The sequence below is a fragment of the Sceloporus occidentalis genome, unplaced genomic scaffold (assembly GCF_023333645.1).
Source record: "Sceloporus occidentalis isolate IW3139 unplaced genomic scaffold, rSceOcc1.0.p SCAF_1, whole genome shotgun sequence".
NCBI lineage: Eukaryota > Metazoa > Chordata > Lepidosauria > Squamata > Phrynosomatidae > Sceloporus > Sceloporus occidentalis.
Window position 1 is genome coordinate 270729639 of NW_028316981.1, and position 25937 is coordinate 270755575.

At 39.5% G+C, this 25937-nt stretch overlaps 1 protein-coding gene across 3 annotated transcripts in view; it reads right to left on the minus strand.

Moving 5' to 3' along the window:
- RASA1 (RAS p21 protein activator 1) overlaps positions 1-25937 on the minus strand; it is an 84841-nt gene that overhangs the window by 37844 nt on the left and 21060 nt on the right. For 2 of the 3 annotated variants that reach the window (XM_089493578.1, XM_089493580.1), the window contains exons 3-8: positions 23468-23603; positions 18830-18900; positions 13979-14096; positions 11934-11965; positions 11042-11094; positions 10472-10622 (exon numbers count right to left, since the gene is read on the minus strand). In XM_089493578.1, the coding sequence (XP_089349704.1) occupies positions 10472-10622; positions 11042-11094; positions 11934-11965; positions 13979-14096; positions 18830-18900; positions 23468-23603 (561 nt within the window). Of the gene's footprint in view, positions 1-10471; positions 10623-11041; positions 11095-11933; positions 11966-13978; positions 14097-18829; positions 18901-23467; positions 23604-25684; positions 25745-25937 lie in introns of those variants that run through there. The other variant, XM_089493586.1, reaches the window with a different exon arrangement.

The window sequence follows — 25937 nt, forward strand, 5'->3', positions numbered from 1 at the left end:
TGTGTATTTGATTAGGAGTGTGCGGGCTGCCAATATCATAACCGCTTGCTAAGGTGACAGAAACTCATTGGAACTAAAAAATGTTGTTCTCACAGTCCCATATCCAGCATATTTTTTTTTTTGGGGGGGGTGGGTAAAATGTAGTTCAACAAAATATTTCAAGACTTTCCCACAAATCAACTAGACCACAAAGGGAAGCAGCCCTCTATGAATGAAAAGCCATGAAAAACATTGGGAAATGCTTAATTCAGTCATTAATAAACGCATCCAGTGTTTGACATGCTGTATATTAATGATGTCATTTGGAAGCAGAACTTAAAGCTTTAATGGTACAACTAAACCAGCAAGAAAACATTACACCAAATTCAGTCACGTGGGAACTGATTAAGAAATCTAAGTGGGAAAACAGACAGGCAAAATGAGGCGTCTTCTCAGCGGCTTGGGGATGTGGCATGCGCAAGATGCATATCCCTAAGACATCAGGAACATGCCGTGAAGCTGCCCTGCTGCCCACACAGCATCAGTTTTTATGTGCGCTGCTGGAGCTCTACAAAAACTGCAGAAGCAGCAGCAAAGGCGCCTTTTTCCAATGCAAAAAGAAGCAAAAAACGTTAGATTGGGGCATGGTGTGGGGTTGTTGCAGTGCCGCAGCGGCCCCAATGTGGTGTTTTGGGGCCATCTGTTTCAGCCCTAAGTTCAGAACAACTGATTTTTAATGTGACATGCTATAAAATAAAATGTTATGGTTAGGATCTAAAGGATTACTTCAGATGTAACCAACTGCTATATCTATCTAATGACTTCAACATTTCCCAAAAATAGTTAACAATGCAACATGATTTTTCCAAAAACACTAGCGTAAAGCCCCCTCTTCATATCCTAACAACTGTTAAAAATTTAATTTGCTTAAAATGTCAGAATTAACAGAATCATTAAGAAGATTATACAGTGAACTCTTGTTATACAAGAGTTTGGTTCCAAGATCCCCTGTGAATAACAAAATCGTGGATGCTCAAGTCCCATTAAATATAATGAAATAGCAAAATGGTATCCCTTATAAAAAAATGGAAAATCAAGGTTTGATATTTGAAATGTATACATTTTTGAACATTTTCAAACCGTGGATGCTTGAATCCATGTATAAATAAACCCATGTATAAGAAGGGCCGACTGTATTCTTTTACAGTATGCCTGCAATTTAAATTTCAGATATTGCATAAAAATGTCTTAACACTTGTAATTCTAAACAGTTGCACTACAAACATTCAGAATAATGTAAAATCAATTAAATCATTTTTTTCACATCTGGAGCTTCTCTTTCTGACATCTTTATTGCCCTATATGTCCACATCCAAGGATGCAATCTAACAGAACTACAAGATGTGGAGTTGAAGGCTTTCAGGGCCAGCATCCAGTTTTTTGTGGGGTTTTCGGGCTATGTGGCCATGTTCTAGAAGAGTTTTCTTCCTGACGTTTCACCAGCATCTGTGACTAGCATCTTCAGCCAGCCACAGATGCTGGCGAAATGTCAGGAAGAAAACTCTTCTAGAACATGGTCACATAGCCCGAAAACCCCACAAAAGAACCACAAGACTTTGTTGTCGTGCAACTTATCCTTCTCAGCTAGCTTTTTGCCAAGAACTGGTTACATCAACTAATCATACAGCTAATCATAGACTATCTTTCTTGAAATGGCATACTTATAAAGTTATTTTAATCATCATCATCATCATCATCATCATTCTGTCAGTTAGTTTTATCATGCTGATCACCAAAAACCAGTTATCTAACTTATCTAACTATAAACTATTAGCAACAGCAGCAACGAGATGAAAATTCCTGAAATGGCCAAAATCTATTGCAAAGTGTGATAAAGCTTCTCTTTACTTCCTCTTTCTGCATAAGCAGAAGCCTGTGGAACTGAGTCAATGTTTTTAGATTTAATATCTAAGCTATGGTGATACCATTAATGGCAGGAAAAATAGGTTTGAATTGTCATTTTCATAATGACCAACAAGAAAGCTCTCAAATTCATTTAAAGAACGAGCATACCTAAAATGTATACACCACCAGAGAATTTTTTCCTTAAAATAATACCTACTCCTCTTCTGACTAAATTGAGTCACATAAATCTAATCATAAGGAAATTAGATATTTGGTTACTTACCGTAACAATTCATTCTTGGATGGCTCAGAAGAGTAATCTACTTTAGAGTTGAGTGAAACTCCTCACATCAGCTCGTGTGGCAGAAAAATCACAGTACAAAGAATTCTTCAATCATTATGACTGTTGTCTCCTTCTGGCTTCATGTCAGTTTTCTTCCAAAACCTGCTGTACCCTACCTAATCTCTTACATGTCCTACACCGTAAAACTTAATTTTTGTAACCAAAATATTACAATTCTTATGAATCTCCATTCCCCCTGCAAAAAACTTATCCTAATGCAGCCACAATGTGAGTGAGTGTAGGTTGTTCCTCCAAGCCATCAAAGAATTCATGGTAAGTAACAATCTCTCATTCTCTGCATGGCATGGAGGAGCAATCGCTTTACAGCTGGGATGAACCAAAGCTTTTTTCTTCACTAGGGGTGCATGGCTGCCTTAACTAAAAAAAATATAATACTGACTGCAGCACTGTCTGACCAAAAATGGCATAGGCTGAACTACAGTCATCCCTCCGAATTCGCAGGGGATCCATTCCGGGGACCCCAACGAATTCGAAATTTTGCGGTTATTCAAGTCCCATTGTCCCCAATGGTGCACCACCACTGGGGACAATGGGAACTTGAGTATTTACAAATACGAGTCCTCCCTCCCCTCCCCTTCCCTCCCTTACCTTACTGAGGCAAAGCCTTGGTCAGCACAGCCTGGCCTAGACTAACATAATGTTTCTCCGGCTGGCTCAGCCTTGCCTTTGTTGGAGCACGGCCATGCCGGCGGGGAAAATGGCCGCACTGGCCAGAGGAAGGCTGCACTGACCAGAGCAAGGCCACACCAGTCAGGAGAAGGCCGTGCCGGCTGGAAGAAGGTCTTGCCTCAGCCAGTGTGGGTTTTCTCCGGCCGGCACGGCCTTTGTTTGGCTAGCTTGGCCTTGCCTCGGCAGCAGCAAGGCTCCGCTGGCCAGGAAGATGGCTGCACCAGCCAGAAGAATACCACTCTGATTGGAAGAAAGCCGCTCCAGCTGATACAAAGCCTTCCTTAGGCCTGTGTGGCCTTGCTCCGGTAGGCGCAGCCTTCCTCCAGTCAGCACAGCTGTTTTCCTGGCCAGTGTGGCCTTGCTCCTGCCAAAGCAAAGTCAAGCTGGTTGGTAGAAGACCAATGCGGCTGCAAGGAGCAATGCGGCAACGGCCTTAGGAAGGCCTTGCCTCGACCAGTGCGGCCTTGCTCCTGCTGAAGCAAGGCCAAGGTGGCCAGAAGAAAGCTACACTGGCCGGCTGTAGGCCAACACACCCACAAGGAGCAAGGCCACATTGGCCTAAGGAAGGCTTTGCCTCAGCCGGTGTGGCCTTCTTCCTGCCAGAGTGGCCTTGCCTTGGCAGAAGCAAGACTGTGCCGGCTGGGAAAACAGCTGTGCCGGCCGGAGAAAGTTGCAACAACCGGAGCAAGGCCGTACCAACCAGGGCAAGGCTGCGCCAGCTGAAAAAGATTCTTACTTCAGCCGGGCTTCTTTGTGCAAGGCCAAACCGGTCAGGAAAATGGCTGCGCCAGCCAAGGCCTTGTCTCAGTAAGGCAAGGAAGGAAGGGGAGAAGGCGTTCCAACCCACTCCATTATAGACATCTTCCGAGAGATGTTGACACACCATATGCTTTACTGGTAGCCATTGACCTTGTAGAATGAGGTCAAACATTCTGAGGTTTTGAAACATCTGCCAGATCATTACAAAGAAAAATGCACACTTTTAACTACAGTTGGCCCTTCTTATACACGGATTCAAGCATCCATGGTTTGAAAATGTTCCAAAAAAGTATAAATTTAAAATATCAAACCTTGATTTTCCATTTTTTACAAGGGACACCATTTTGCTATGTCACTGTATTTAATGGAACTTGAGCATCCACAGATTTTGTTATACACAAGGGATCTTGGAACCAAATCCCAGCATATAACAAGGGTCCACTATATAATGCAATTATCAATTTGGAAATCTTATTTTCCAGTATTTTAGGATTAAAAGAAACATGACTTTCTAATGCCTTTTGTTTTCTTCACATAAATCCTCATTGCCCTCATTACATTCAACATGTGCCACTTCTTTTCTAGTGAATGTGATGGATCTAAAAAATGTTCAAGTAAACAGATTGATGTATACCTCTATTTAATGTGCACTTCGGGGGGGGGGGGGGGAGAAGTAGAATCTAAAGATAATGTTCATAAAGTTGGATGAACTGACAATGCTGCCAACTCCAGTTTGAGACCATTTTAACTATCCTGGCTCAATACTAGGGAATCCTGGGAACTATAGTTTATTATGGCACTGAAGCTATCTGACAGATAAGGTTAAATGTCTCACAGAACAAAAAGGAACTGGGGGAAAAGAGTGGGAAAGCTAGGGGTATATATAGGGTGGGCAGAGCTACCACCAAAAATTCTTCTCTAACAATTATAGGTTTCAAATGTCTTCGTGCAGGCGCAGGAAATTCTGTTTGTTTGATTCACAGAAACCACGACAAAGAACTAAGGTTTGCAAAATTCCCTAGCACTGAGCCAGGGCAGTTCAAGCAGTCTCGAACTAGATTATTTCTGCAGTGTGTTTTGTTGCTTCTCTTAAAAATTTCTTAATGTCATGATGTGATAAGCATTCTTCCTCTGGCTTAAACACTGTTGCTAAGGCTGCTCCTTGTCTTTTCAAGGTGTTTGGTCTTATCAATAACATCTCCCAAAATTTTTTAAATGTCACATACCTTCACATCATCAATATCTAGATTGACATCATTTTCATAATACCTTGCAAGTCATGTTATAAATTCTCTGAGTGGAAGACTTTCTGGAAGCTAACATTTTTTGACCATGGAGTCTGCATAACAATCTTCTCAAATGTCTCCTTTCAATGGTCAACTTCAACCAGGCCAGACTGTGATGCCAAATTGGACTGTGGTTCAACAAATCTGTCCTGTCTGGAAGACGGCACCATTCTACTGTGGACAACCGTACCAACAATGGAAACCACAGTCACCTTGACCAATAAAGTGCCAGCAGAAACACTGTGACCCTTTCTTGGTGAATTTTAGGCAATACTCTTTGAATTCCCAAATAGGAAGACATAAAGCCTTCTTGTTGGCCATGCAACTGACAGTGCATTGTGCTGTTCTGAACTTCTGCTTCCTTTGATTGAAAACACCTCTTTAATCTGAAATTCACCCCAGAAGCAAACAAGTCCCCTTGAAATGGGCATACTTAATTGTTTAGATACACAAACACCTCATGAGTTAACAACCACTCTCCGTTCTGGATTTTGTAAACTCATGTAATTGTCTTTAACATTTCATGCTCCTTTCAGATAAATAGCTGGGATAAAGTCCTTTTCTCTGCCAAAGTTAATAACTTGTCTGCTTCCCTGCAAAGCAAGACTGACCATGAACTTATCTATTTTGAAATGTAAGATCGAATTATCATATTGTATGTTGTAATAGTTTGGTTCTATATTAGTCTCCTGAATGCCAATAAAGCCAGCCATCCTGCTTTTTGATGCAGAAAATGTATGCTGTGGACCAGGTCCAAGCCAATCCATTTCCTTGGACACTCTGCCCTTTGCAATATGCTCCCCAATCCAGGGAGGCTTGCATTTGTCATGATCACAATACTTTCTTGCTCTAAAATTTACCCCCTTTTCCAAGTTATGTTTCTGCATCTACTACTATAAGTCCTTTTTCACATCAGTAGGAGGTAAGTGCTGTAGGCAATGACTCATGTTCATTATTCCCAATTGATGGGATCGCAACATTCTCTGCAAAGTCCTTGTATGTGGTCTTGCCCATGGTACTAATTACACTGTCAATTATCAAAAGGCCGATTGTTCTTGCTGAGTGCATTAATCCACTGGCCTCCTGGTTAATATGAATCTTATTTTTTCTCATCACCTTTTCCCTTTCCTGAGAAAGGAATATTCAACCTGTTCTTGTGCCTATTTTTGCCCCCAAATGAGTCAATATTGTGGAAGGCTCTAGATGACTCTTAAAATTGACCAGACATTCCTATTCCTGTAATATTTCCACTGTCAGATTGAAATCCTTCTTTGCCTTTAGCCTGTGCCCCACCTCAAAATAAATATAGTTTAAATAAGGATACAGTTCTACCCCAGTCTGTCTGAGGTGAGCCACCAATACTATCAAAATGTTGGTAAACACCCTGGATGCTGGAGGCAAGGCTGAATAGAATGGCCTTGAATTGACAATGGGAGTTCTGAAACTGAAATCTCAAATATCTTCTGCAAACTGGGGTAAAAGTGATATGCAAATGAGTTTCCTTTAAATCTATTGATATTAACCAATTGTTGACCATTCTCCTTGATGGTCTGTAGAGTTGCCATTTTGAATCTCAGATAAAACTTGAAGCCATTTAAATACTGGCACTTGAGGTCCAAAACTAGTCTGTAAACAGCATTGCTTTTTGATACTGTGAATAGAACCCTATGAATCTCTGATTGTTCTGTTGTCCCAATTTGCAGAGGATGCTGAATCTCCTTGGCTACTATCTCCTTCACTGAATTCCTTAGTACCAGTTATGGAATATATTTGCTTTTTGATTTTCTGACTATTGCTATGAAATAACTTTGGCACACTCAGTTGTCTGTTTTTTTGGCCACATTTCCCCCTAAAATAAGTCTTCTCCCTACTGGAATATCTTTTTTGTCAATATTGTCTACAACCTCCCCTACCGTTTGGTTTGTACCCTTTTTTGCTTGCTGAAAATTTTTATCATCTTTGCCCATAGTCAGATCTATTCTACTGTGACCGTTTAAATTGAAAATCATTCTGTCTAGCAAACGTTTTATCTAATTGAAAGAAGTTTTTCTTTTCTGCAAAGAGGGCATTTGCTGCTTTCCCCCCCTATTCTCTACTAAACCCTTCTCTAATGCCTTTTCTCTAAAAAGAAGTTATCCTCTAAAAGGCCACAGATTTAAGCATCGAGTTTGAAAATATAGTGGGCCCTTCATATATGCAGTGGATCCGTTCCAGGCCCCCTGCGTATGGCAAAAACCACAGGAGCGTAAGTCCCGTTTGTTTCAATGCTCGCACACGGACATCCAGGGTTCACCGTCCTTGTAAGCTTAAAGCCATGGATGGCAAGCCTGTGTATGGGGTGGGTGCACTGTAGTTTACAAATACATAAATTATAAAAAATAAACCATGATTTTGCAATTGTATACAAGGCACACAATCTTACTGTGCCATTCTATTTAATGGGACTTGAGTATCCACAGATTTTGATATCCATGGAAGGTCTTGGAAACAAACCCCAGTGCCTACTAAGGGCCCACTATATAAGCAAGATGTATTCTAGGTTTCTGATCAGCTTCCAGAGCCACAGTCAGAGTGATCTCCTTGTCACCTTGGCCACAGTTATATTTCTGGCTGCATACACTATGGAATCATGCCTAGAATCTGTAATAAATTTAAGAGCCCTTTAAATTCTTTCCACTGCTCTAAAAATGACTCAAAAACCTCTGAGTCTACAGACTGCTGTTCTAGTAAATACAGATTGATGAGCAGATTGGCAACACAGATGCTTCCTCAGCTCACTTACATGGAGATTTTGGTTCTAGGCTCATTGATATATTTAAGAGCAGTATCACCTTCACAAAGACCTATCACATGAGAAATCAAAGCAGAAATTGGACTATCAACCAATCGGACTTTTAAATATGCCATATCATTCTTGTTGTACAAGTTCTGATTTTAACCTAAAAGCATCCTTGTATTTAACAGAGACTTCCACACTAAATCTATTAATTCCTTAAATATTTCTGGCAATGGAAACTCCATGCTTGGTGGAGTTGGCTTCTTCATAACAGAAGCTGCCTTAGTATCATTAATTCTCATATCCTTGTCACAATGTTCATCCTAACACTCTTAACATTCCTTTGCATTTATTCAAATCAAATAACCTATTTAATATTTCCTTTTCCTCCTTACTTTCTGAAGAATTTGCTCTTTAGATAAATCTTCCCTTTCTACTACTTCTGGCAGATAAGATTGAGCCTCCAAATCAGAACTGTCAGCACTCTCTTGCATATTTTCTTCATACACTTCCTACCCACATGCATTTCACCGTATCCTCTTTGACTCACCTTTTCCTCTGTCTACTACCTTTATTGCCATATGCTGAACTTGATTCCTTTCCTGAACTATTTAAATTAATTAATTGCTGATTAACATTAGGCAATAAATTCATTTAATTTAAATCATATTTTTGTAATAAATTCATCATGACCATTTGATTATATCAATTCACCAAATTGTATTTGTATGTATACCCTTCCAAAGGTAATGCCAAATTTCTATTAAACATTCTACCTAACTCCCTGTTAACAGACTCTTCAATTAACTATTTAATATTTAAATCTCTCCGTACTGATGAACTGCATGTTTGCTCGAGTATTCATTGCCTCTGTCCCTATATCATTATTTTCTAAGATATGAAAGTTATCCCTTTGCTTTATTGCTGTTCTGAATCAATTTTTTGTCTGTCTTCTTGTCTTCAACTCACCTGTCAATCAAGCCTTGTTGTTCTCCACTTTTTGCCTGTTGCTTAACAATACTGGGCTGCTTGGATCTGCCCCACTTAAGAATGCAAGTTTCCAACACGGTGGCCCAAACAGACATGTGGAGACTCTGCTGTGGTTTTTTCATGAGTTCCAGTCACATTCCTTACAGGCAAGTCAGTTATCTTCTCACCTTTGAGTTTCTGGCTTTCTTAACTTTTATATGTGATTGTGGATACTCTGTTTGGTCTCCTACCTATCACTTCTACAACTTTAACTGTTTCAGAGGTGTTTCTAACGAACTGCCAGAGACGCTTTGTTTGCAGCAAAAAATATTTTTCTTAGGATTTCAATACTGGAAACCTCAGACACATGCAGTTTTGCAATTATCTGCTTTTTTTCCATTTATTTTTATATTTCTGGCTGTGATCTGTGGGGGAGGGTAGTCAACATTACACCAGTTCTCCAATCACAATCTGCCGAGGGGCAGTCAGTGCTACCTTTTCTTTCACAGTGTCTCCAGTGTTAGTTTTAACTCTCTTCTCCATTGATGGAACTAAAGTAACATCATTCCCGTGTTCTTCTTATGACTTTTTCCTCTTCTGCCCAATCTCCATTTTTGAAACTTCTATCAATTGTGTAAAGGTGAAAACCAAATCTAAGCAGCAAGGACGTGAATACAGGTAACAATAATCGTAACAATTAAATGATTCTTTGGAATGAGATATTCCTGTCGTGTAAGTTTGCGCAAGTTTCACTCAACTGTTAAGTGGCTTGCTCCTCTATGTCATCCAGAGAATGAGATTTCATTTACTGAATAATGGAGCAAAACTGGAATCCTGATCAATACATGTCAAGATTTTCAAATTGGAGGCTTCTACTGCCATAACCCTAATAAACTAGACAACCAGAGAATGGGCAAAAAATAGTTTACCTTCACAAAAGCTGAAATTGCTCCTAGCTGGATTTTCAATGAGGATGTCTGGAGGCCAGACAGATTAAATGAAGAAAGTACTAAAATAGGTTGTATGTGGAATATGCAAAAGGATCCAATTGCTTAGCCTCATACCATCGTCCACTTGAAGTCCTATGACAGTCCAATAACTTCTCAGCTAGAAGAACTTGATACTTTGTCAGTCACACCAGGTGCAGGATCTCTAACCACTCAGAAGCCAAGCTGGAAGCGAGATAAATTCTCAGTCGGGATGGATATCAACTCCCTGGTTCAGGTTTGGCAACTTCCATCATCAGTGGGTTAGTGCAATAGCCATCTCCTTTGAGAGCTAAACTCACCACTACTAAGAAGAGCTGTTCAAACACATTACTGTCTAGACTGTCATGTCATGTCTTTTAGAACCTGAAAATAAAATTTATTTAAAGGTAGGCATATATCAGTTGAAAACAATTTCCATTCCAACATTCCTTTCATATTAACAGTCAAGTTCTTTAGTCAAATGGCACAAATGATATGCAGTAAGAGAATTCAATGCTGTTCGTTTTTTTTAAATGGACCATTGTTTTCTTTTTGTCTTACCAGTAGGGATCTCAGATAGAACATATATCATTCCTCTTTTTTCAATTCAGGTACACAATTCTTACTTTACCTGTTTCACACTTTTTGAACTCTGGAACCTTTCAGCTCATGACTAAGCATCATGTATAAATACAATGATTGTATTCTAACAAAAGTTAGAAATATAGCTGTACCATGCCAAGAAAAAATAGTAACACACACAACAATGCACAACTTGTAGAATACTAAGTCATACCTGTTATAGTACCTGCCCCCCATCATAAATTGGTTATTTGGTGTTGGACATATTTTAAAGCGTTGTATATTTTCACTGGTACGGAAGTAGAGGGAGTAATCTCCAGGTGTGTTGTCAGAAGGTCGCACAAGAAAGCTTGACACCTGACCAACTAATTGCAAAAAAGAGAACAAAAAGTGCTTAGTTCTGTTTATCCTGTCTGTGTTGATCCATTTACTCAACTCATACAGAATTTGACATGCCTACTGAAAATGTACCCAGTTGCAAAAAGCTAGTATTGTCTGTTCTCACAATTAAATGTTATTAATTGTTATTACTGTAAGTCACCAAGGATTAAGGACTCTTTTTAAAAAGAAGTCAAGTCCATATGATATATGCTACAAATAATACTATTCATTCTGAAGTGTTTTGCAAGTCAGAAACAATATTTTGTTTCACTTTGATAGACCACCTAATCATATACTAGAATAAATGACTTTTTTGCATTAGGCATCTGTCTTTTACACTCTTACAAGTGTACTGACAATAGATATTACACTGTATTAGCTGCATTTACATTAATACATGTACCTGTCATCAGCAAGCTGTATGCCTCTTGTTTGGAGATTTTACCATGGAACCATCTGAAATAACAGAACAAAAAGCTAACCAGCTTGTTTTAGATCAGTGGTCCCCAAACCGTGCCCTTTGAATTAGACTTCAGTTCCCAGAATTCCAGACTATTGCCCAACATGGCTGAGGCTTCTGAGTGCTGCAGTCCAAAATCTCTTAAAGGGCACAGTTTGGGGACCACTGTTTTAGATGATAATAAAATATGACTTCTTTGTTTAGAGTTCAATGCACATGTGAACAGCCAAACAAAAACAAAGAAAGACACAGAGTCCATACATTCAGATTCTGATTCCAGGATTCTTATAATTATTGTTGTTTAAAAAAACTGACCACCCATAACAATTTTCTATAGCAAGGTGCAGTTGGCAGCAACTCAAAAGCAGTTTAATTCTATTTTAGTGATGCCTGTTTGTATGTTTCTAACTATATTGTAATCATTTAATTTGTAATCCACCTTCAAACCCATCTTGGAGAAAAGAGAAAGACTAGGCATTATTACACTTGTTGTAGCAGTGTTACATCCTCTCATCTGTCTACATACATTTTAAACTAAGGAAAGCAATGCTGATCCTAGCTGACTGTTTTCTTCAAGAGACTTAGAAACAATTCTCTTTGCATCCTAAATTATTTTATTTTATTTATTAGAGTACTTATACCCCACCCTTCAGCCCTAAACACTATCAGAGCAGCTTACAATTGTTATTTTTAATTAGCACTAACCTTATCTGATCACAGCTACATACAGCCGTAGAAATATGCAAAAAAACATGTCTTTTTAAAAATACAGATTTTGAATCAGCATTTATTAAAAAGTGGCAAGTCTTAATTTTTTTCTAGAAGACATACTTACATTTTTCCTTCATGTGGATCTTCCTCTCGCCCCTATTGAAAATATACCACAGAACATACGATGACAGTGAAGCTATGTAAGGAACTAATTGCAGATAAAGTAAGTTTTTAAAATTTAGCAGAACTAAAACTTAAAATTTGGAACATTTCAGACCTAACAAATTCACAGTGCAGGTCTATGTGTCTCTAGTCCACATTAAATCACACAGCTGAACATTATTGCAAGGAAACCATACTTTGGCCTGAAACAGACAGGCCAAAAGCGCCGTGTCGGCGCTGAAATTAGGGTTCCAGAGTACACGGCAACCGCATGCTTTGCAACCCTAATAGTATGGATGGCGCCATCTTTACGTGGTGCACGTGCGTGATGCGAATGCATCACTGCGTCTGCACTGCCAGGTGCTGGGTTTACGTCTTGGATGTGTCACAGTGCACCAATGGTGCATTGGTGACTTTGTCCTGGCGCGCGAAAAAGAACCCAGTTTTTCTCGGTTCTTTTTTATTCAGAGGGATGCCGCACAGTTTGGCTGCTGTGGCGTCCCTCTGGAGGGAAACTGGGCACCTCCAGTTCGTCCCTTTGGGGCAGTCTGGATTGCCCCATAGTGTTACAGTCTGGGACAAAGATGTTTTTAGGTCAGCCTCAGAAAACAAACTATGCACCTTCAGAAAGACTTTCTTTTGACTTGTAAAAGCATTTTTCAAATTTTCAAGATTTTAGCCATTGCCATCTGCTGTGATAAATGGGAGTCCCTTCATTTACCAGAGCCTTCCTCCGAGATAACAAAGGGTTAAAAGTGGGAGGGCATACAGTTACATTTTAATAAGGGTCTACATCACAGGTGATGAGGCAGCAACTGTCCAATGAGATGGGAAGAATTATGACCCTTCAAGATGGTTTGTGGGAGAGGTTTTAAAAAGTGTGGATGCAACATGAAGCTTTTGCCTATCTGCCTGTTGACTTTGTCTCTGGCTATGATGAGGTAGATCTTGAGGCTGGTGGAGCTGGAAAATGGAGTCCAGGCTCCCATCTATCCAGAAACATCAAGGACTACAAATCCCATCCAATCTGTAAGATTAGGAACATGTAAAAGTCAATCATGTCAGGATTTTTTATTTATTTTCCTGGTTTGGATGATGACTTTACTTTGTAATTTGCAACTTTCTGTCTGTGCCTGTAGGACAAGTTGGTCCTTCATGGAGCGATATCCTTTTGCTATAGATTTCCTATACTTAGAATAAAACTTTTCTTTAAGGTACTCTGCCTCTCCTGCACTTTTTCATATGCCTTAGCTTGGCTAGTTCGTCCTGGGTTGGCAGGAAAGATACCAGTGGAATTCCCCAGCAACATCCTGATGTGTTGCTAAAATAGGAAGATAATTCATCAGATCGTGACAGCTAGTTCTTTAGATAAAAGGTGGTCTCTAGGGGTCACATCCAGCTCAGCAGGAGAGGAAGAGGACCCATAGAGTATCTCCACAGTGGCAATGAACGCAACATCACAAAAATTGAAGAGAAAATCCAAATTATAGCCATTATGTTGATAACACTTATTCTGTTCATGGGATCAATTCACATACAATGTAAATCACAATGCTCAACTACAAGAATGAGTCTTGATACTAGACACTTTCCTCCCTCATGCACTCACTTTGTTACTTCCTAGTGTGCAGGAAACCAGGTTGCCATACTTTTAATAGTTGAACTACAGTTGTCCTTTGTGCTGCAAATTGGCTTCAATTTCTAGCATCCACAGCAAACACAAACTATAATTTGCTGCTTTAAATGGCTACCAAGTAACTTATTAGGTAGAGTGTACAAGGGAGAGAGAGAGAGCACATGAACCCATAGTTTTATTGTAAAATTTCAACTGTTCCTATAGTTAAAAAAAACAAGTTAAATCTATATAGTCTTCTTTCTAGTAATTAAAAATAATAAACAATTGGAAAACTACCTATTGGGAACTACCTATTTTAATTTTTTAAATTTTATTTTACAGTTAAGTTTATATTGGAAAACTCAATTAGCTCTAGTATAATAACAACTTACCACTTCTTCCACTAGGTCTTCTACTATAAGGCCTTGTTCATCTGTACGTAGGTTTGTAACCCACATCCATCCATCTTCTAATTCATTGTGGACAATAAACATATCTCCTTTAAGGAAGCTATAGATAATTATTAAACAGGTTCCCATTATAATAAATCAAGCTTAGCTATACTTGTGCTAAGTTATAGTCTTATATACTTAGTTATACTCCTATATGTCTTTGGAAATCAAATACAGTAGAGTCTCGATTATCCGACATAAATGGGCGGGCTGATAGTTGGATAGCCGAAAATGTTGGATAATCCGGAGGGTCCAAGAAAAGCCTTGAAATCACTGTGAATTGCAAACGTATTGAAGTTTTATTGCAGTAACAGTAAAAGTAACATTGCAGTAATGTTATAGGAATAACACTGTAATGTATAAACAGTCCTCTAAAAATGTAAAGAAATCACTGATCAACATTGTGATGTACAATATGTACTCTATAAACAGTTCAGTCCACTGAAAATGTAAAGAAATCACTGAGCAGCGACGTTGGATAATCCAGAATGTTGGATAATCGAAGGTTGGATAATTGAGACTCTACTGTACACCTTTTAAAATCTGCCCACCCCAAACCCTGGGAAAAGTTGTGTTATATATTGTTTATTCAGATGTGATTATATCTTAGAAAACAAAAATTCTGGATAATAAATACATAAATCCTTTAACCTCCTCGCTCTCACCGAAACCTGGCTCCCAGCCCATGATACTACAACCTCCGCTGCCCTTTCTTTTGGTGGTCTCTCCTTCACCCACACAAGCCGCCCTGAGGGTCGAGGAGGAGGGGTTGGTATCTTGCTATCTAACTCCTGCCAGTTTCAAGTTCTATCTTTTCCCCCCAGCTATCATTTCTCTTCTTTTGAGTTTCATCCTATTAGACTCTTTTCTCCTCTACAGCTCCGGGTCGCAGTTATTTATCACCCTCCTGGCTCTGCCACCCAGTTTCTCTCAGACTTTGAATCATGGCTAACATTCTTTCTTTCAGATTCAGTCCCCACTCTGATCCTAGGTGACTTCATATCCACGTTGACGATTCCAATAACCCTACAACATCTCGCTTTAACTCTCTGCTAGCTTCTTTTGGCCTCCAACCACATTCCAACTCTTCAACTCATTCTCTTGGTCACTGTCTTGACCTAGTTCTTGCTGCAAACTGCACCATTTCTGACTACCTGGCACTTGACTTTCCACTATCTGATCATCATTTAATCTCCTTTGCTCTTACTTATACTCCTCCTCCTCGTCACACTATTCAACGCCATTTTCGTGATCTTCAATCTGTCGACTCTAACCATCTTGGTCTGACCCTGGATTCATCTCTCTCTTCCCTAAATCTCGGGGATTCTGATGATTCAGCTATGTCTTTATTTAACTCCACTCTTTCCTCAACTCTTGACCATTTTGCCCCTGTCTCTGTACGCACTTCTTCCTCTAAGACTAGACCTCAGCCCTGGCTTACCCCCAACATTAAGTTTCTCCGGTCCTGCTCTAGAGCGGCCGAATGTCTTTGGAGAAAGTCCAAAGAGTGGGCTGATTTTATCCATTTCAAATTTGTTCTTTCTTCCTTCTCACATGCCCTCTCTATGGCAAAACAGAATTATTACAAATCATTGATCTCTGCCAATGAGAGGTGCCCGCAGCGTTTGTTCTCCACCTTCAACACTTTGCTTAAACCTCCCTCTCCTCCTGTCTCTTCATCATTCTCTCCTAATGACTTTGCTAATTATTTCATCTCAAAGATTTCCACTATTCGCTCTGAGATAGTCCCCCCCCCCCGATTCTTCTTCTGCTCTTAATCTTTTATCGCCCTCGCCTAACAAATTTTCTGTGTTTCCTCCTGCCTCTTTGGATGAACTCTCTACACTTCTGAACTCTTCCAAACCTGCAACCTGTTCTCTTGATCCAATTCCTACTCGTCTTCTAATCTCTATAGCTCCCTCCTTTCTGCCCTCGCTTCTCCATATCTTCAATCTCGCTCTCTCTACAGGCTCCTTCCCTTCGGACTTCAAACATGCTCTCATTTCCCCAATTCTGAAAAAAACCTTCTCTCAACCCCTCCTCTTTGTCTAGCTATCGTCCAATTTCTCTTCTTCCTTTTCTTTCTAAGGTTTTGGAACGGGTTGTTTATTCTCGCTGTCTTGAGTTTCTTGAAGCCAACTCCATCATTGATCCCTTTCAGTCTGGTTTCTGCCCAAGGCATTCTACAGAGACAGCTCTCACTAAGATCTCGAATGACCTTTTACAGGCCAAGGCTAATGGCCTTTACTCTGTTCTCATCCTTCTTGATTTGTCTGCTGTCTTTGACACTGTTGATCACTTTCTCCTAATTGACATACTCTCTGACCTTGGGTTCTCAGACTCTGTTCTCGACTGGTTTAGATCTTACTTGTCTGGCAGATCTTTTGCAGTGGTTGCTGGCGGTCAGACTTCTTCTCCTGTTCCCTTATCTGTTGGAGTTCCCCAGGGCTCTGTTCTGGGTCCCCTTCTGTTTTCTCTCTACACACTGTCCTTAGGAAAACTCATTAGCTCTTTTGGCTTTTCCTACCATCTGTATGCTGATGACACCCAGCTGTATCTTTCCGCCCCTGACCTTTCTCCAAGGCTTGAACAGCAAGTTTCGTCTTGCCTCACAGCTGTCTCGCAGTGGATGCGCCATCGGCGTTTGAAGCTCAACATGTCCAAGACGGAGCTTCTTGTCTTTCCTCCTAAGCCCACCCTTCAACACTCCTTTTCTGTCTCTGTGGACAACATTTCTATTCAACCAGTCCAGCAAGCCCGCAGTCTTGGTTTTATCTTTGACTCTTATCTGTCATGTATCCCTCAGATCCAGACCACAGCCAAGGCTTGTAGATTCTTTTTGTACAATATTGCCAAAATCCGACCATATCTCTCTGCCTCTACTGCCAAGATCCTGGTCCATGCCCTAGTGATCTCACAACTTGATTACTGTAATGTCCTCCTGGCTGGGCTTCCTCTTTCTCACCTCCGTCCTCTAATCTCTGTTCAGCATTCAGCTGCACGCATTATCACTTCCACCCACCGCTCTGACCACATCTCTCCTGTGTTGGCATCCCTTCACTGGCTCCCTCTCCCTTTCCGCATTCAGTATAAGCTCCTGCTGTCGACATTTAAAGCCCTCCATGGACTGGCCCCTCCTTACTTATCAGACCTTCTTTCTCCTCACCTTCCCACCAGGGCCCTCCGTTCTGGTAGTCAAGGTCTGCTGTCTCAGCCCAGGATTTCCTCTGCCCCATCCCGGATTCGCCCCTTTTCACTTGCTGCCCCTCACTCCTGGAACCTTCTTCCCCCACAAGCAAGAGCCATCACTTCTTTAACCAGCTTCAAAACGGGAGTTGAAAACCATCCTGTTCAGAGAAGCCTTCCCAGGCATTGCATAATTGTCGCTTACTATTTGATGTTCTTTTGGTGCTTGTTTATCAAACCATTTCCTGTATTGCTATGTACTGTAGATGCATTATCCTACTTGAGAGTATGTATTTTCCCTGGAAAATGATTAACCATCCATTATGAAGCCAAGCCCTCCCTCCAGTCCATCTGCCTTGGTCCAGGCCTCGGAGGTAGAGAGGAACTGCTGGACCTCTTACCCTTTCCCTCCATCACTACCTTCTCCTTCTGTGTCATGTCTTTTTAGATTGTAAGCCCGAGGGCAGGGATCCGTCTAACTAAAAAGATTGCATGTACAGTGCTGTGTAAATTTACAGCGCTTCATAAATAAAGGTTAATAATAATAATAATAATAATAATAATAATAATAAATTGTAGAACCATACCAACATACTAGCAATGTCTTAAGTAAGGAGTCAAACTGGAGTGAAAGTGAGATAGGGTGATTCTGGAAAGACCTATGGCATTTAGAATGCTAATAAATATATTGTTGAATGAGCTTTTCTGAAGAGGCCCTTTCAGATACTTTCAATGTTATTTTCCACAGGCATTTGTAAAGACATAAGAGGAACTATTTGCAAATACAGGCTTTAAAATACCACAAACTATTTAGGGGTAACAGTAGATCTATCATATTTATAGGGAGTGCCAAATGCATCATATGTAATTTAAGATTAAGAATTTTTAAAGCCCTAAACAGTTTGGGAATATATTATCATTGGGAATGTCTTCTTTCATTTCTATCTCTTCAGACCCAAAGCTTAACATCTCTAGCCCTCCTCCTAGGAACTCATTAAATGCAGTGAAATGGGTGATTACAAGAGAGAGTGCCTCCTGGAATGCCTTTCCTAGTGAGGTTTACCAGGAACTTATGTTGGTATGATCAGCATCAGACAAAGCCCTTTTTACTTTCCTGACAAATTTAAGAAATGTTTTTAGATAGACCTTCACACTCTTATTCTGCAACTGTTTTTAATCTGTTTGTGTGCTGCCACATTTTTTTTTCTTGTGATTTTATAAGAAGTTGCTTTTAGCCTTATCTGAATTTTGACTGTGAAGTCTAGAAGTGCAACACATGAATATATAGACATCTGGAAGAAGAGGATAGGCATGATAGCTGTTCTCTTGTTTTGACTTAAATATCTGGCACCCAAAGCCACTTCATTTTGAAGATCCCATTTAACTATTCTCATCGATAATCTTTCATCAGCGTTTTATCTATTATTTGCCTGATCCCTTTAAAAATTTTATAAACTGAAAGCAATGACCACAACTTAAGATTTCACACCACTAAGATGTTTTCCCCAAGCTTACTGTCAATCAGGATTACTGGGTATTGCTAAATATGTGGCCACAAACTCAAACATAGTTTGCCATTGCACTCATAATTCTTATAAACTATACCTTATTTCATCTGTTTCTGGCACTTTCGTGTATGGCAGAATGGCTCGGACTCTCCTGCGGTCCTCTACTGGCTACAAAAAACAAAAGTGTTCTGCTATGAAGCAAAGCTTCAAATGTGAAATGCAAAGCAAGCAATATGGATTTCAAGGCAAAAGATTCAATAATCCAATTATATCCTAAATCTGTCCTACTAGTTTTACAGCCAACAGGAACTTTCTATCTTTAACTGATTGTCACCTTTATGGTTTTTAATGTCACAATTTTGGTCAGTGACCCAAAAAATACTAGGGTCAGGATCCAAAAGTCAGAATCAACAAGAACAAATTTACATAAATTAACAAATCACAGGAGCTAAAACAAACAGGTAAGCACTAAGTGGATAAATATCAAACCATGTTCACGTGGAGCAAACAGTGTATAAAAAGATCCATGTGTGTAACTCATGATACATGGATATTCCTTCGTGATGCATGGGTGTTTCTTAAAGGTGAGATATTGAAGGTGCAGTTGCAAACAGTTCCAGTAAGAAAGAAAAGTGGAATGTGTCTATAGAAACAAAGTTGGAAGTAGAAAAACTTTCAGATGAGCTGAGATTTAAGAGACAGGTATAAGAAATGGAAGAAAGAGAAAATTACCAAGGAGGAATACAAATAACTACTACAGTACTACATCCCTATCTGCTGCTTTGTTTTCTGCAATTTCAGTTGCCCGCAGTCAGCCATGTTCTGAAATTGTAATATTGTTATCCACAGTTTTGCTCCAAAAACGTTACAGGTTTTTATGTAGGGTTTGGTACTATCTGCGGTTTTAGGCATCCATTGGGGTTCTCGGAACATAGCCTCCAGGGACTACTGTAATTCTAGGGGAAACGTCAGAAAGATTAAAGCTCAGAGTATACTCAAGCTTGCTGGAGAAGCTAAAAATAATAAAAGAGAGGTTTGGGGCTATTTTTGGAGCAAGAGGAAGAAAAATGAAATGGTAAACCACTACAGAGAGGAGATGGTGAAATGCTAACAGGGGACAAAGAGAAGGTCAAAATATTTAATGGCTTCTTTGTCTCAGCCTTCTCCCAAAAGAAAACAGTGCTCTAACTGGTGAAAATGGAACAAGTCTTGCAGCATGAAAACTTCAGCTAAGAAAGAGGTAGTACAGGAATACCTAACTACTCTAAATGAATTCATGTCTTAGGACTGGGTGAACTGCATCCAAGAGCACTATAAAAACTTGCACCTGTAATCTCAGAACCATTTCAATAACTTTTAAAAGGTTATGAATAACAGGAGAAATACCAGCAGAATGGAGGAGGACAAATGTTGTTCAATCTTTAAAAAGGACAAAGAAGAGAAGCCAAAGAATTACTGACTAGTTAGCTTGACCCAGATATCATGAAAGGTTTTAGAATGGTCAGGAATGCTGTGATTAGTAAGAGCCAGCCTGGGATTCTCAGAAACAAGTCATGCCAAACTAATCCTATTCCTTATTTTGATAGAACTACAAGTTTGGAAGACGAGGGGGGTGCTGCGGATATAGTATACCTTGAGGATTTCATGGGTCACACCACAGAAGATGATCAGAATTCAAAATCACATCGACAGATGGGACAGATGTGCCAAACTAGCAAAAAGAATTTCAGCAGGGATAAACGTAAGGTAATCTAAAAAGAAAAAGAAAATGAAATGCACAAATATAGGATGGGTGACACCTATCTTGAAAAAAATGCGTATGAAAAAGATCTAAGTCTTAATAGGCCACAAACTAAACAGGAGTCAACATTGTGATGCAGTAGTCAAAAAGTCAGTGGAATGCTGGGCTGAATCAACAGAATCAGTGTCCAGATCAAGGGAATAGTACTCTGCTTTGGTCAGACCTCACCTGGAATACTGTGTCTGATTCTGCACATTACAGTTCAAGAAAGATACTGACAAGCTGAAACACATCTAGAGAAGGGAAACCAAGATGATCAAAGATCTGGAAGGTGAGCCTTATGAGGAGTAACTTAGGAAGTGGATATGTTTAGTTTGGAGACGAGAAGACTGAAAAGTGACATGATGGCCATCTTTAAATATCTGAAGGGATATTATATAGAACAGTGCTACTCAAAATGGTGGTCCTTCGACTAGTGCTGGTTCCTGAGCCATTGGTGTCTGGCATGTTACAGGAAATAATACAACTATACAGACTAAACAACAAATTTTCTGCTGGTCCTAGCACACTGAGATACAAAAACTGCCAGTGCCCGATGAGTTTTCTACTACTGAGGAGACCAGAACACAAACCAACTGATTTAAATTACAAGAAAACAGATTTCACCTAAACATTAGGAAAAATTTTACTGTAAGAACTGTTGAACAGTGGGATAGATTGCCTAAGAAAATGATGGAGTTTCCTTTGGAGATTATGAGGTTGGATGGGCATGTTTCAGGAATGCTGTAATTGTGTACTGCTGCATAGCAGGGGGTTGCACTAGATGGTCCCTGAAGCCCCTTGCAAACACTAAGATTGTATGAAATATAACAAAATATACACACCTGCATCCTGGCCAATGTTTACAAGAGCATAAAACAGATTACAAGAGTACAAAATAGAGTTAGAATCTTGTAACTTTTCAGATTCATGTTTGTGGTTGTCAATGACCAAACATGACCCCCCAAAGCTCTCTTTTAAGCCAGGCAGCAGCCCAATTGATGGGTTTCTGAGACACAAGGAAACAAATAGTGTGGTGATCTCCTGGTTGCAAGGTGTGTTCAAATGAACAGCTGCAGCCAGTCCCCAAGAGGTCTCTTCAGCTGCCTGTCTAAACACATCCTGTGACCAAGAGATCACTGCAGTCAACATTTTCCAAAGTTACTCAGCAGGGCCTTAGAAACCCTTCAGCTGAGTTGTTGCCTGGATTAAGAGGTAGATTTTTGAGAGGCAGCATTGACAGAAGTAGTTACGACAACCAAGCTCTGTTGCTGTAGCTAAGTCAGACAATGCAAGATCTTGGTCAATGTTTATCAGAAAGCAGACATACTGGGCAAAGTTGTTATTCCCAGTTTATCTATATTCTTATGACAATTGCATGTTATTATATTTCCTATTATATACAGTTTGGAATCCATGTGGAGACGATTTGATATTTATTCAGTTTAAAGCATGTCGGGTGTTACATACTTGTAGACAAAGGTAATTCCATTAGCAAAAATACGATTCCATCCAATTTCCACCCTCTCAAAATCTATTTTGGAGGACTGGAAAACTCTCTGCATATATTTTCAGGTGGTATAAAGGTATACAATGAAAGGTACAACAATGGGCTGTGGTTTAGATCATTCAGCATTTAGAAAGGTATTGTGTAAAAAACGAAGACTAATGTCTTTAATTCAACTTAATAACACCAAAAAATTGATTTGGGTTTTTGGAGACAGTAAGAAGTCTTCTCCTGGAGTTTTGCAACATAATAAACCAGAATATGACATATGAATTAGCTTTGTTTATTTCAACTAGTGGCCAGCATAAGCACTATTTTTATAGCCAAATTATTCTGCCCAACGATAATGAATAGAGTACAGTGGGCCTTTGTTATCTGCTGGGGTTTGGTTCCAGGATCCCTCATGGATAACAAAAACCATGAATGCTCAAGTCCCATTAAATACAACGGCAGAGCAAAATGGTGTCCCCTATATAAAATTGCAAAATCAATGTTTGCTATTTGAATTTATACTTTTTTTTAATATTTTCAAGGTGAAGAGGATTGAATCTGTGGATAAGGATGGCCGACAGTATATTCATGTAGCTTCTTTGCCACCAGATTTTTTCAATTATTTTTTCTTGTTTAAACTGAAGTGCTACACAACTGTCAATGAGACAGAAAAGGAAATGAGATCTATCACAGTTTCTACTTTACCACTGTTCTCTTGTTAGTATGCTGAAAAACATCCAGGACACTTTACCAGGAGAACAAGAAACATTACACTACACTGTTTCCTCTCTGTTCATGATGGCTCACACATGAAGGGAATGTTCCACATTTAGGATCCCACAATTTATTTCTGGAGTTAGAAGAGGCAATGGGACAGCAAAGCCCCAAGTTGAAATCCTGCTTGGAGTTTACAAATTCTCTACAATGCCTGTCTTCTCACAAAGAAAGATAAGAAGAGAATATCCCAGCTGCTTGAAACAAGCAGGGTGGAGTTTTTCCTCCTCTGCTTCCTACTTTCACCCATGAAGGAAGAGAGGCAAGCTGGTTTGAACCAAGGGATTAAATGTATGATTTCTAGCACGCCTATTACTCATACTGCTAGATTTGTTATGTATGCTATAGCATCTTTTACCACTGATACAATCTAACATTTCTATAGCTGGTGTACAATTAGCCAATGTGCCATAGTGGTTAGAGCACTGGACTACGACTCTGGTGACCAGGGTTCAAATCACCGCTCAGCCATGGAAACCCACTGGGTGACCTTGGGCAATTGCTTCAGAAAACCCCATGAAAACATTAGGTTGTCGTAAGTTGGAAACAACTTGAAGACACACAACAATCAAGACATAAAATCATTACACATGTTAAAATTATTGCACTCTGTAAACATTTTAAATTCACACAAGTATATGTGTGGGGTGTGTGTGTTGTTTTGTTTTTTAAAAACACATTACCTCTGGCGGTGCCACAGGAAATAACAATTTTTCTCCCTTAAGCAAACAAGACACATGGCTGTAATAACCTATTAGGTCAGAAAGTGAAGAAAATCGTCGTCCACCAATATAATAGTCACCACACATTGCAATAATCCTGTGAGGAAAGATAATGACCAATATTAGAATATATTTTTTTTAAAAAATCCATAAATAAATTCTGAAATATACTCTTTAGTATTAGCCCATTCTTTATTGATTGACCTCTCAAAACTTTAATGTAGCTCTCCACTATTTGGTGACCTTCAAATGTTTTCCCCACAAGTGCCACCAATCCTTGGTCACACACCAAGATCACTGGAGCCAATGGAAGTTGTACTCCTAAGCATCTGGATAATACAATTTAAGGAAAGTAACTTAAAAGTGTAAATCTAATGCTGGCCATGATTTCAGTCTTAAGAACATCATACATATTCACATTAAATAATACTACAATATTAATACAAAGGGTGGGGGGAGACTATTTAATAGTTTCAAAAAGAGAAAAAAGTAAAGATGCTATTATCTAATAATGTGCTACCACTGAACTTTTTAAAAATATTAATAAAAATATCAAGTACACTCAACATTAATTCCAAATGGAAAACCTCAGAAAAAGACATATTTCTCCTCAAACACTGGCAAATAGTTTAGGGAGTTATGTACCACACAATATGTTGATATCCAGTAAGCTTAAACCTAGGAGGAGCCTAATTAGCACAATAAATGCAAATGAATTCACTATTTACTGGAGGCATACAGTAACTCCTCTGAACAGCAGCTGGAGCTATGATTTTCAAATTATTTTTTTCTTAGAACCTTTGTCCATCACTACTGATCTTCTGTACAAGGTACAGGTGCATATGTATATGAAAAAATTAATACTAAGGTTTTCAAACTTTGTTTCTTGCTAAGAAATTTACTGAAGACTGATTACGAAGGCTGTATTAAGAAATTAAATAAACATTGTTTCCAAATTATGCTTTTTAGACATCTTGTCCATCAACATTGATTTTTCCTCATTCCCTATGGAGCAGCAGTTCTCAACTTGTGGGTCGCAACCCCTTTGGGGGCCAAACAACCTTTTCACAGGGGTCATCTAAGACCACTGGAAAACACATATTTCTGATGGCCTTAGGAACCGGGACACTGCTCCTCTATCCATTGGGGGTCACTACAACATGAGAAACTGTATTAAAGGGTCGCAGCATAAGGAGGATTGAGAACCACTGCTATAGAGTATGTATGTCAAGCACAAAAATGGCCACTTCTGCTTACACAGGTGGAAAACACCTATTCCAGGAAACCACACTAATCACTATTCAGCCTTCTAGCCTTAAAAAGCTACAATAAATACAGAAAGTTGCAAATCAAGTCTTCTCTCTCTCTCTCTCTCTCTCTCTCTCTCAGACGAGTGGGAATTAACAGTTAAGTCCCTGCAAAGAAGTCAAAATAGGGCTATCACTTTGCTTAGATCTACAGGCCATCTAGGCACTATCTGGTATCTCACCATGTCTCATCAAACATTCTTGCCCATCTATAGATAACAGCAAAAGTGTGGCTGTAGAACATACTGCAAGATGACTAACTACAGTTCTTGGGTATCTGCCTCCAACTCTATCTTCTAGAGTAGAGATGAGCAACTTCCAGTGATCAGACGGTTGCAAAAGCCCCCAGGCACTTGGCTAGAGGCCTCTGTTCCTTAAGCCTCCCCCATGCCCAAAATTGGGTCAAACAAAATGGGGTCACATTTCAAAGAAGTATCTGGCCATTCTGAAAGGGGATGGGAGATGCTAGACCTATTTTAGCTCCAGGGAGAACAATTTTTTTAAAAAAGTAGTAGTGATATTACTTTTTTAAAAAAGCACTCTTTACACAGGCCAGGCAGGAAACAAAACAGTCTGAATTTGCCACATAAAAAAATGTTTAGAGGTGGGTGCGGGTGTAAAAAGTGTTCTAGGGGCCCATGGGCCACACTCTTCCCTCCCCACCACCTTTCCCAGTCTCTTACCACATGGCTTTGAAAAATGGTAACTGACAGAAGAACTGAAAAAGCATATTATTTAGAACAAGGGGACAGAACTCCTGCAATATTATCTAATTTACTGATTCATTTTCTGAAATAGATTCTCCTTCCCTATAGAAAGACAATTAAAGCCCATGGAGAGAACTAGTACTATGCTGTAACTGAACATGTACCTAGAACAGTGCTATCCAAAGAGGTGCTCCACAGACCAGTACGAATTATGGGCTGTTGGTCCCTTGTAAGGAAAGAAAGAAAGAAAGAAAGAAAGAAAGAAAGAAAGAAAGAAAACAATTATAGCCAATTGGCATAAATTCCTGGCACACTGTAAAAAAAAATAACTGATGATCCCATCACAACAGATAGCTTGGAAAACACTGTCCTAAAGTATGTCTATTGTGGGGGTGGGGGTGGGTCATCAGTTATTTG